Consider the following 13,206-nt stretch of genomic DNA (forward strand, 5'->3'; position numbering starts at 1 on the left):
TGTACATGACCCACCAGCGTCAAATTATGACATTATTTGCTGTTATATTTTCTGGTGGCACTGCCAAGAAAAATGATCGCAAAATGTGACTAAATGGTCGCAGTCTGGAGCCCTGAGCAATCAACTGACTGATGCTGTGCTATGTGGTTAGCAAGCTAACTTTAGCTGCACAATGCAATAGGAAAACCATGAATATACCATCTATATTATGTAATCCATCCATGTTGGATTTTTTTCCTCAGAGGTCAACACAGCCAAACCAGGATTTCTATTTTCCGACTGTGTGAATTTGCAGGATAAGGTTCACCAGATTTGAACTCTGCACGGAGGTGAAGTACGAAATTGATTTGTGACCGGAAGTGACTGTTTTTATTCACATTGGTTTTCAACTGATGTCCATGAAAAGCGAAGCAAATTTCTGCGTAGGTTCATGCTAATGTGAATTTCATTGTTCGAATTTCAGTCGAATGTTAAAGAACCATAAAGAATTTGAATCCCACTTGAATGCATCAAAAACTGCATTTATTTATTTATTCATTTGTGTGTCAATATTATGTAAATTGTATCATTAATATTCAAATTTCAGTCGAACTTGACTCATTTCAGTCAATTCATAGTGGAATTTGATTTTTAGGGAAATTGACAGCCCTACTTCAGTCAGTATTTCACTATGTGAATCAGCAGAGAGTCACATCATTGAAACAGATATTGCATGGTTGCATCATAAACCCTCAAAGAAGCCAATTTCTGTTCTTGTCCTTGGAAAAAAGTCTGTTTTGCACCCTGATTAGTTATTTGCAGAGAGAATGTGTAAGCAGTTGGATATTGGCACCATCTAATAAAGTTAAATGAATCAATTTGCGAGGCATAATTCACTTTAAGTAACTGTGCTACTTGTCACTTTGTGTTCTCAGTGACAGGCGCAGGATGTTTGACTGTTAGTGAATGGGACTATAAATATCCCTCTTACCAGATGCCTGATGGGGCTCTGGCTCTACAAGGCTAAAGGAGCTGAAGCTCAGACTGGAGGTACTCTGAGTTAAAAGCCATATGCGTAATTGAATTATGGTGCCTGTTAAAACAATGTCACCCCACGAATGGCTTTGGCTTACATATCAATTCATTCATTTGAGATATTTTTTCCCTCTTACATTCATTGTCTGAGCTTGTGATACAAGGGCTGACAGGATGCAACAGAATAACATGAATTATACATGGATTTTGTTGCTGTGAAAGATGTGTTCACATTTGTCATGTTGTGAATGCAGGAATAAAACAAACATCTGATGGTCTTTGACACTTCCAAACAAGTCAAACTCTTCAAAAACATGTAAATACAGCCAAAATCTACACGGACATTTGGATTGTATATTTAACATCAGAATCTTACTTTCCAAATGGAATTCATTGCAGATCACATCTTAAAATTTTTATCAGTAACATAATCCATCTGAATACTAAACCAGTACCACCATATTTTGCCTCAAAGAACCATATATTATGCAGTTAATGCGTTCCTAACACTGTAATCTGAATAGCCGTATTATCATGAGCAACAAACATTTTCAATCATTATTTCAAGATGTGCAAAATTAGGTTTGCATGTTTATTTGTTCCCCTCGAAAACCAGTCTTGTTCTGTTTTCGGTCCTCTGGCTTAAATCCTTATTATAATCCTTTACATTACATTTTACCCTTTGAGTCATTTAACTAATGAATGTAACAGTAGAATAAGCTTCAATTCCTAGATCAGCGACATTGCAAGCAACCAATACTAAGGAGGTCAAGGGACAGATTCGTGCAACCATCGAACAATCATGTAAGTAAGAAGAGCTAAGAACAGAAATAAAATAAGAGAGGATTTTTTTAGATTAGAGTGGAGCGGATATGATTCAGCAGGAGGGACGGTGATGTGAAAAATCCATACTTCGCCTCAAAATCCATATAGATTATTCAGTTCATCACCCCGGGTGCTCTCAGAGTCACCATCATATCATCATCATTATCATCTTTTCCAAGTCGTTCTTGTTGAAGCTAGATTTGATTTGTCTCGATGACATCCCATATTTTTTCCCCAGTGTCCAGCTCAGGGAGATACTGTAGCTGATCGGACTGTTGGAGACGAAAGGAATAATATATGGTTTTCTAAATGGAATGTATTTGAAAATGACCGGACTGAGGTGGCCAGGTAACTGGAATGATATGGTTTTAATGAAATGTTATGTAACCGGCCAAATCCGGAAACACACACATTCACTGATATGACACTTATTTTTTTGAAGAAGCCCAGGGATGTGAGAATAACACTTCTGGGCACTTTGCGTTTCTCTAGCTGGTGTAGTTAATGCTAATGAGCAGAGGTGGAAAGAGCTCCAAAATTGCAAGTTTTAATAACTTTGCTAAGACTTTACTGAAGTATCCGTCAGAAGTACAATTACTGGTGTAAAAATCTACTATCTAAAAGTAAAAAGTAGCTCATTTAAAATGTACTCAAAAGGTTAGTAAGTCTTAAAAACAGACATTGTTACAGATGATGTTTGGCATTCAATACAAAAAGGACAAGAGGGCAAAGAGGTCAGTAAGTAATAAATGTCATAGACTATGTTAAGCTTTATAAAATATAAAATAGATAAATTCATGTCATTAGTCTGTGATTAAAAATAACTGAAAATGCCCATCCCCAATATTTAATAACGTTACTACATTGATGTTTCTTTCGCTATTAGCTCTCCATCTAGCTAGCAAGGTTAATGAACTAGCTAGACAACAACCAGGCTAACACAAACAATATGACTGCTACTATCAAGGGCAAATTTGAGCATTTAATGTAACGGTTAATTAATTTTGATGTTTGATGCAGATGCAGTTATGACTTGTTAGTTTCTGATGCGATGCAAAGTTTGTACTTTGTAATGGATGCAATTTAAAATGTAGCAAGGTAGAATACTTCAGTCAAGACATACTCAAGTAAAAGTAACATTACTGCGTACACAAAGTACACAGAAAAAGCTACTCAACTGCAGTAACAAGAGTAAATGTAATTTGTTACTTCCATCCTTGCTAACAAGGACTATCTTCCCAATCTCAAACACACCAGCAGGCTCTTAAAGTGCAGTATTTTGGAAAGAGGACCGAGCTTACCCAACTTTCCAACTCTGTTACAAATATGAATCCACAGAAGAAACCTTGAAACCGTAACATCTAAAAGGTGTGGAACTTGATAGCATGTTGAGCTCATCTGTCTCCCCTCTCTCTCTCACAGCTTTCTTTTCTCAGAAGCTCTCTCTGGTACTTTTTTTGCAAAGTACTGCAGACAGCATAGAAAAGTTTTATTTGGGGGGGGAAAAAACGGCAGCTGTCATGGCTTTTAGACACAGCGGGAGAATATTCCGAGGGATATTTAGATAATCTCAAGGGGGGGGGGGAAACTTTGGAAGTGATCAATTTGAGCGGCGCTATACCTGATAGAAACGAATCCTTTCGGGGGGTGAAAAATGTGCCGCCGCCGCTACATGTGCTCGCTCTGCATCGCTCTTTGGATTCGACGGAGGAGAAGAAGGCTGTCTAATAGCGGTGGGAGGAGGAGAACATTTTCCTATTGTCTCCTGTCCATAATCTTACCTAAAAAGAATGGAAAAAGGGGACTGATAAAATAAGCGGAAACAATGTGTGATTCTAATGCGCTCTGACAGCTCTGTTATTCCCCAGAACTCTGTCAGAATCCTCCTCGGCCGGAATCTTCCGCTCACGCAGCTCGTCTGTCGGCGACAAACGGGACGGGATCCAGTCGACCCCCCCCCCCCCCCCCCACTCCCCAATCTCCAGTCTTCTCTCTCTCTTCTCTCTCTCTCTCTGTCGTTTCCTCTCAAAGTTCAGCATCTCTCTCTCTCCTCTCTCTCCAGTCCCTCCAACCCCAGGAAACTCATTTTCCAAACACGCCGTCCGAACCATCCTCTCTCTCCTCAGTGATTGCTGCATTCCTCACCTTTTCAAGTATGTCTGCGCATTTCCCCCAGGTGCCCCCCCCCCCCACCCCTCACCCCTTCCTACCAATCTTATCCCCCATTAAGCTCCCTCTCTTTTCTCTCTCTCCACTTCTTACTCTTCTCCTCACCTCTCTGTCGCTCCCACAGGGAAGCCGAGGCTGTTCGCCCTCGCTGTACCCCCTCCCCCTTTCCCCTCTTTTCCTCTGCTGTAAATGATCATACAGTTTATATGGCCTTTTTTTTTCTTTTATCCAATTTCACACGTCCCGGATTGTTTACCAGCCATGGGAGCCATAGAAAGCCGCAGTGCCCTTCTGCTACAGTCTCCAGCCCCCCCCTCCACCCCCCCCCCCCCCCTCTCCATTCTCTCTCTCCTTCCTACTCTCTCCCTCTCCTCTCGCCTCCACGCTGCCAGCAGCTTTGCGGTAGCAATAAAAGCTAAGCTTATACTTCCCCCCCCTATTTTCAATGAATGTGATTAGGCTTCTATTTTTGTCTAGGCTTGAATCACATTCAACTATGTGTCTTTCACTGCATCTTGGAGTGGCTGGGTGCTGGCACAATGACACGAGCTCTGTCCGAAGCTGCACTCTTAAACTAAGGCGTCGACCATGTAACTGCGACATGGCGCGTTTGAATGACCTTTGAATGTTGATTTAACACATTTCATTTGAATTGTTTCAGACTAATCTGTCCCCCACCTCTGATCCTCACTGTCATGTATCATCAATCTGTGATGTTCAATGCATTCCAGTTATTTAGTGATCAAGAGTTGCAATTTACTTTTTTGGGGAATCCAGTTCCCCTCAACCTGCCTTTTCTAGTTAGTCATTTCCTACATTTCCCAGATTAGCCCCTGAATCAAAATGCCTTGTGGCTGCATTGCATTCTGGTCTATTGAAGCTACTGTCTGTGGAGAAATTGATTCCCCCTCTTCGATCTCTGCCATATCAAACTTCTACCAAACGTACTCTCTATGTTTGGGTATATTATTGGAATAAGAAAAAATTGCCATCAAACAACAAAATGGACCCAGAAATACATCACCAATAGCTGCTTCTTAGCAGTTGTTTTAGGATGGATTTTTCCTTTAATAGGAACACATCTTTAATTGATACATTTTTTCCACCGATCAATATGTTTCAGTTAGCGACAAGACATCCTGTGCTATTTTAACACAGTTTTTTAACAGTGTAGTGGGAAACAGACATACGCAGGACCAAGCCAGTAAAGAAGATGTCACAGTCACACTGTTAGCTTTTACCAGTCAGGAAATATCACGGCAGTTTAAAAAGCCAGAAGTCAGAGCTGCTTTCCTGGAACTGAAAAAAAAAACCCTCCCTCAGATCTTAAAACATTTGAAATGGAGATGCCACAGGGGCAGAATTCTGATCTCAGAACAAAAGCAACTTGAAATTAGAGCGACGGGCTGAATCGCAAAACAAGATGTAGGAACCAATTATCGGTAGGACGCCTCTGTGTGACAGTGGAGTGTGCGGCGGGATCATGCCTTTGCCGTGTGAGCGCTACACAGACATACATACGCATGACTCAAGGACATGGCTCACATCATTGCAACGTGCCTGGCATGTAAGCGCCGCTGCCTGAGGGGCTGCTCTTTTGTTCTCCGGATAGAAAACACTGAAGGGGGGGAAAACAACGCCATTCACAACAAACTGCAGCCTGTTTATTTAGGAAACTGTATGTGACGAACACTGCCGGGGCAAAAACTGGAACGTGACCCAAGGAGCAGAGATGAAGTTAGGAGAGCTATTCAATTGACGATCTTTAAGGCCGCGAATGAGGACAAACCTCCTGTAGGTCCACATATATCAAAGCCCCGTTCAAGCTGCCTCAGCCATTCCCTCATTCTCCGGTGTGGTTTTGTGATTTATGAAAGGGCGAGAGGTGCGAGCGCAGCCTCGGTCTCGGTGAACTTTTCCCGACACCGCGCAGCTGCGCACACGCCAAACTGGAACCTACAACTTAATTCAGTCTAAGACTCAACTTCACAATCCTCTCGGGTAATAACAGGAGGCTGGATCGTGTGTGTTTGCGTGCTACAGAGGGCAGAGGGAGTGAATGGGAGAAAAAACACACAGCACTAGGTTGGCAGGGTGGTCAGAAGCCTCCTAGTAGTCTCCTGTACCAACGGTGCTCAATACTGCCAACGATATTCAATAACAATAGTCGATACCGCGGAAAATATTGCGATATTTGCGAAATATCGTGAAAAATATAGAATATCGGCCCAAGCCTATTAGACAGGTATTAAAAATTATCTAACATTAGCTAAATACTAGAATACTAGAAAAAAATTAACATAGCAAATGCACATGTTGATGGATATATCAACATATCGAATAAACAATCAATATACTGTATAGCGATCATAGTAACTGAAACCATTTTGGCAGTTTCAACAGTTACCATAAGTGGCTGAAACATTCAAAAACATTCACCAAACAATACAGCTATTTACCAGTTGATTTACCTCTCCTCTTTTCCTTTTGCTACACATCTATCCACCCACTCTCTGCCTGTTAAACACTGACTCTGATTGTTGGCTTGCAGTTGCTCAACAACTGGCCAAAGAGGCTTCTGACTGGTGAAAACCTCATCATCCTCTGCACATATGACGTACATGCACAGTGTGTGGACCGGATGTATCTCTCTCTAAAATGATTGTTGAATAGATGTTGTGTAAAAGAGTGTAAAAGTTCAACTTTTGCATGTTGTCAGACCCAAATTAAAGTGAGAGGTTTGAATTTTGAGAAATTAAATACCCAGAAATCCTGTGAGGTGATGTCAGTAAACTGCACACAGCACGCTCATATTTCCTAACCTGGCCCATCTGTGATGCTTTATACCAAAGGAAACCAAAGGGACGAGAGGCAAAAAATGTAAGCTTTCTCTTCAGCTTTCTCTGGACAGAGCGCTCACTGCTGCTGTTGTTTAGGAGACACTTTATTTCACTCTTAAGTTTGGATTCATTGCTTCCTGTGTGGTGAAAGATTTCCGACACCAGACTTTAATTTGGGCAAACAGGGTCAATCTACAGCGTCTCAATTAGCGGGGACGGGACGCTCTTCTCTGTTGCAGCCCCACTCTGTGATTTGTGTGAGCTGTCAAGACGGCTGGCAATTTACATAAAAATCTTGCCTAATGCAGCTTTGACTATTTATGTGATTAATGGTGCGGCTCTACAGATACAACCAATTGGCATTCGCTTGCAATACGTCATTGTGGTTGCACCGACCCTTGTAAAAATAAACCTCACATATGCATATCCATATAAAGAAGTGGAGGTCAGCGACTGTCACTCACAGACTCGTGGTCCTTCAGGTCGGCCAGGACAAAGCAGCGGTACTGCTGCTGCCCCGGGAGCGGCTTGTTGTGGTAGCCGTTGTATTTCTTCTCGTCGCCCAGCGTGAAGACCTCGGGCAGGACGTCCAGCTTGGCAGCGATGTAGGGCTGCAGGAAGTCCTGGGCCTGTCTCTTCTTTCTGTGCAGACTGGGGTCGGCGCCGGCTTCCAGGAGCTGCCGGGAACACAGAAGAAACAGTAGGCTTTGGGACAGGCGTAACATGATGTCACATGACAACGTCACGTAACACGACATGACATAACATATGGCATTTGATTCAAAAACAGTTATAAAATAATGTGATATTTTCTTGATCCCTGTCGGGGCATTCTCTGTTCTCTTGCCGCCCTCCATAGGAGGTCAGAGGTCAGTTTCAGCTACACAACAGCAGCCCTGGAGCTGGGAGGGACTCAGTGTCTTGCTCTAGGATGGGTGGGGGGCTTGAACCGCAGAACGGTCATTCCTATTCAAATCATCGTTCCTGGATGGTTGGAGCGTCAGCCATTTTTATGTGTACTGTTGGACTAGCTTCTGTATAAAGTGACTTACAGCAAGTCACTGAGCTGAGAGGTTTTACAGCAGGAACCAAAGCAGCTTCTCTGTACAGTTCTCAAGCAAGTGTGACACACTTTACATCCTTAGTGCCCAGACTTGCATTGTCACCATAGCAACTAACCCTTAAAATTCCATAATCTGCATTTTATGCTGTACTAGCCAAATTACCATAGCAAACAGGGGAAGGACAGTTCTATCAATTCAAGTTCTGTTTCTTGAACCCAGGTTTTCTGGCTGAAAGCTGCTGTCTCTGACCACTAGGTCACCCTGCCACCCCAAGGACACTCATATCCAAAGCCTTACAGTAGCTCCAGTGCACACAGCGTGAATTCACCCCCTAACTCTGTTAGTACACACACTGTACTGACTGACGCACAAAGAACACACAGTGTACAATCATTACATACAGTGTTGGAGAGTAGTTTCACTATATGTAATTAAACCAGCAGTTCGACTAAATTCAAATTTGGACAGTGTTTTTAAGTCCGTCTGCTGCATGTGGTCTTTTTTGGGGGCAAACTTGGGGGAGGACTGGTAGACTGTAGTTCTGTGTAGTTTTATTCAGAATAACAAAAACAGAGGAATGAGTGAGCCTACTTTCAAAAGGACCATCCAACTTTAGCAGCTGAGGTGATGTGGAGAGGTTGGCTAATTGTTTCTTTAACTCTAGCAAGGACCGGGCAGAGAAGCCAAAGACCGGCAGTTTTTTTGGCTAAGTGAGCATCTGTTTTCAGCTCACTCAAGAAACCATACTTTATATCCTTACTCAAATTTGCAATCTATAAATTAAAGCAACTATTTGTCCACCATTTCTGATACAGAATCAAAACATCCAATTCAAGTACCCAAATATTGTCTCCTTGTGCATTATTGGCTTAAACATACATCAAATACAAATCTTGCGTTTCAGTGGTCTAAAAGGTGCCAACTGGCTTGATACTTCATAATATACGTATTGATTAGTGAGGTTTAGTAGTTGAACTATAATAAGGGGCTCTAGACTTCACTACCATAAAGACAAAATGATCTCATAATATTTTCAGCCATTCCCTTTCTTTTATTTGTTTTCAGCATCACCTCTCATCAGTTTTGGGCTTTGTGTGTGTGCATACAGCAGTCACATTGGTGCATATAGGTATTTCTCTACGGTTTATGGTCTATACACACACACCAGCTGCAGCTGTAGCTGTGTTGGTTACTCCACCTGCCCCACAGAGCTGTCCTCCTTTTTGGGGTCATGCTGGCGGCAACCCTAGAGCCCTGTAGCACTGTGCACATCTTCCTATTTTTAAGCGCGCCATTTATAGTAGTGAGCTTGTGTGGACTGCAATAAACAATTTGCCTTGGCCATACTGCACAGGTGGCTATTGAAACCAATGGGGCAAGCTTAAGACTAGCTTTAACCAAGTTTCCACTTATAAGCACCTTCAGTTAACTAAACTATATTTCTGTTGAGGGAAGCTTCGTTGCAGTTCAGTTTTTTCCTGGTGTGAAATAACTGGTTGCTTGTAAAACTTTCAGAGTAGCTTCACCAATACTGACTAAACCTTTATACTGTTTGCTAGGATAGAAGCATGCTGGGAGATATTGGAGAGTTTATGGTCAGGGAGAAGCTTTTTCTCCAGGAACAAGTTTCATGCTCTACAGTATGTGGAAGTGGAATGTAGCTAGCCTGATGTGACCTTCAGAGGCAGTACAGAGGGTCATGGCTTCATTAGAGAAGCTCAGCTGTGCCTATTGTTTCTGTGTGTGTGTGTGTGTGTGTGTGTGTTTGAGACGTCGTTCTCAACCACCTGCTTCCTACCTCCCATTCATATTGCCTTTGAGTCAGACACCCGTCAATGTTCAAGGTGACACCGGCGCACAGGGAAAAATATTAAGCACCTAGTCGTCACCGATGGAGAAAGTTCAGTCAAACATAAACCGCATCCGCAACCTTGATCTTTGTTCCGTTTTCCTCGACAGCTCAAACAAAACCATTTTGTACAGAAAAGCGACTTAGTTTAACAACCAATTGGCAAACACTTCCGAGATTTGGCCCTCTGGGAAACGGGAACAAAAGGAAAACAGATTTCACGGATGCTTCCGATTCAGGTATATTTATTTAACGCCCTCGGCGGGTTTTGATATCGAAAAGACTGCACATTTAGTTTGTTGGAGCTCCTTTCTGCAGATAACAATGCACTGAGGGAAGAAAGCACACCTCCCATAAAAGCACAAGATGGTGCATTAGCCCACACAAAGGAAAAATGCTGAATGCTAAGAAGCATACCTGAAATTAAGAGTAAAACATTTTTGCTGGATCTGGGATAACTGCTTCATACACAGTCGCTCGGCTACTGTAGAATAAGAATAAAACCGTGTCTCTTCATAACGATGAGAGGTATCATCATTATCGATTTGTTATTTCAGTTAAAAGCCAGCATAGATTGATGTGGTGACTGCGTGTCGCTTTTTGTTGATTTTATTTGTGTATCTGAGGAGTGGTTGTCTTGTTTTGCAGTCTGAGTGAATCATTGGATCAAAACTTCAAACGCTTCCTGGCAATAAGATGTTCTTTTGTGATTAAAGGAACAATTCTGATGCAGCTCCCCAGACACTAGTTACTATTACTGTATGTATCTTGTCTTCATACCTCTCTGTGTTGTGTTCTCTTCTCTCTTTCCCTTTCCTTTTTGTCAATGTCAATTAGAATTAATCACTAAATGATATAGTTATCAGTCGATAGTGTAAAGCATACAGTTATACATCAAAAGTTTAGTAGGTAACACTTTACATTAAGAGTTCATTAACTAATGTTAACTAATACATTTACTAACATGAATTAAGCATGAACAACATTAACAAAGATTAGTTAATGTTAACTGCAGATGAACTGCATTAATTAATGTTGTTACACATTTGTTAATAATGTTAACTTATGTGTTTACTAACATGAATTAAGCATGAATAACAACATTAACATAGATGAATTCATATTAAATGGAAAATAAACAACTGCATTAAGTGTTGTTCTACATGTTTGTTCCTGACATTAACTAAAGTGAACAAGTCACAACAAGCATTACCTAACGTGATTAGTGTGTTATTCATGTAATTTTGTTTACCTGTTGTAAAGTCTAAAGTTGTTGCTGTTTAAAAAAGTATGTATAACATGAATTAATGCAGTTGTTCATGTGCATTTAACATTAACTAATCTGTGTTAATGTTGTTATTCATGTTTAATTCATGTTAGTAAATGTATTAGTTAACAGTAGTTAGTGAACACTTAAAGTGTTACCGTTTAGTAAGATAGTATAACTGGAGGCTGACTTCCAAAGAGCACTTCAGGGTAAAGATTGGATGAGGGCCTTTATTAAAATCCCAAATAAGACTTGCTAAATTGCATTTGCAATGGAGCAGATAGCACGTGTGGTAAATTCTACCATTGGGGGTGAACAACTAAGAATAATTGCGTGGATGACAACAGGTGCAAACAATCATATTTAATTGAGGCTTTTGTGTGTTTGGAGTGCTTTCACCATGGAGAGCTTGAACGGAAATGGAATGATTAAAAGTTCAACTTAAAAGCCTTTTTCAATTCAATGAACATTTGATTGAGTTTTTAGTAACAGTTTTATTAAATGTATAATTTAAATGTGAATTTAATTAACCAATGTATAGAATGTTTTTAAATGTATATATAAATTGATCAATAACAATCAAACACTGAATTATATGTAAATGCTGGCACACACTGCATGGGTGACTGGCTGTAAATAATCCCTTCCTTATTCCAAAAGCTCTAAAATTGCATTGGTTTACAAGTCGATATGTTTATATTATTAATGCTTCTGGCATTTCAAAAATATTTACACAGTTGTGAATTCTCTGATTTTGCTGCAGCCGCCGTCTCCCTGCTATCAGCGCTGCCATCTCTGAATGGATGTCTGATTAATACCTGCTAATTAATACCTACTACCTATGTATTACATTACACACAGTACCTTTCCCGCAATGACTTTCAGTCTTGGTAAACCACATTAGTTGTAACATATTTGCATACCCTCGTCCCAAAAGTTTGCACTCTCTGCTAGAAACGCCCAACATTCCATATTAATTAAGACAAACCTGCAAAAAAGGACGGGGCTTGTATTTTAGAGTTCACAGAGAGGTTAGTGTTACCAGGCAAGCTAGTTCTGGTGTCTACACTTCTGGGCGATGCTCCTTACATATTATAGAGAAGTCACAGGGAATGATCAGCTCCTACATTAAAAAAAAAGGCCTGGAGTCCCTTGATATCTTATGGAGGACATTGAGGGACACATGGGAAGGGAAGGCTGCAGTTATCTCTTTCTAGCCTAACAGAGCAATTCAAATGCACCAAAGTAAGACTGGAGTTGACGCTAACAGAGTGTAAAGATACGACAGTAATGTAGTGCCTACTCCAGTGACTGGGCACAAATGGACCCCTACAGAAGCAGTTCAGGAAGCATAATCAGAACTTAGACACAGGGATGTTATGGGGAAAGTCGTGAGGCCTTGGTTTTTGAACAGTCAAACCTGCATGGACCAAAGCAACACCATTAGCCCTCCTATAATGACATCTTTTATGTTTGGGGTCAAATTGACCCAAGCAATTTAAACCTACAAAAAAATAATTGTAATTGAAAGTGTTACCCACCACTTCAGAACATCAGCAAGTAACAATAATGAAAAAACACAAATAAAAAGAAAATGAGTCTCCAAAATAGTTTTTCAGAGAGCTGAGACAGGACCTCGTTGGCAGAAAATCTTCAGGTAAGATAAAACTATAAAAACTTGATAAAACTGCACGTTTTATGTTAGGGGCATAAAGCATGGGAACGTTTTTTAACGATCAAAAATTGCATGGGAACATTCCCTCAGCAGCAGTCAAAACAAAGAGAAAAAAAATATGTGTAAAACTACTATGTTTTCTCTGGTTTTCTAAGGTTATTTGACCCCAAACAACACAATTGCATACAAAGTGTGTACAGGAGCTTGAAAACATATCATCGTGTTCAATTTTATGTTTACCTGTTTTCCCCATGAAATTAGGAAAAGTCATCAAGTATCAAGTTGAAAAAATAAAGTTAATTATGTTTTTAAAGATGTTAAATGTTGAATGGGGTCAACCCTAAACATAATAGAGTCAGAAAAGAGGAAGCTGTGTAGTGCCACAGTTGAGTAAATTTGCATTTAGAGTATTAACAACTGGCTTAATAACCTGTGCTCGGCTGATTCTTAGATGTTGAACATGAACATCAAACTCCTACAATGAAAATGTGGAGGGAACAAAT

The 13,206-nt window shown here is 40.7% G+C and overlaps 1 protein-coding gene across 2 annotated transcripts in view; it reads right to left on the reverse strand.

Moving 5' to 3' along the window:
- ptprfa (protein tyrosine phosphatase receptor type Fa) overlaps positions 1–13,206 on the reverse strand; it is a 205,681-nt gene that overhangs the window by 41,990 nt on the left and 150,485 nt on the right. For both annotated transcript variants that reach the window (XM_071531031.1, XM_071531030.1), the window contains exon 19: positions 7,313–7,525. In XM_071531031.1, coding sequence (XP_071387132.1) covers positions 7,313–7,525 — 213 coding nt within the window. The remainder of the gene's footprint in view (positions 1–7,312; positions 7,526–13,206) is intronic.

Source organism: Centroberyx affinis, unplaced genomic scaffold (assembly GCF_046629955.1).
Source record: "Centroberyx affinis isolate AG114_WGS23_722 - 3 ecotype Tasmania unplaced genomic scaffold, CSIRO-AGI_Caff_v1 ptg002023l_1, whole genome shotgun sequence".
NCBI classification, from domain to species: domain Eukaryota; kingdom Metazoa; phylum Chordata; class Actinopteri; order Beryciformes; family Berycidae; genus Centroberyx; species Centroberyx affinis.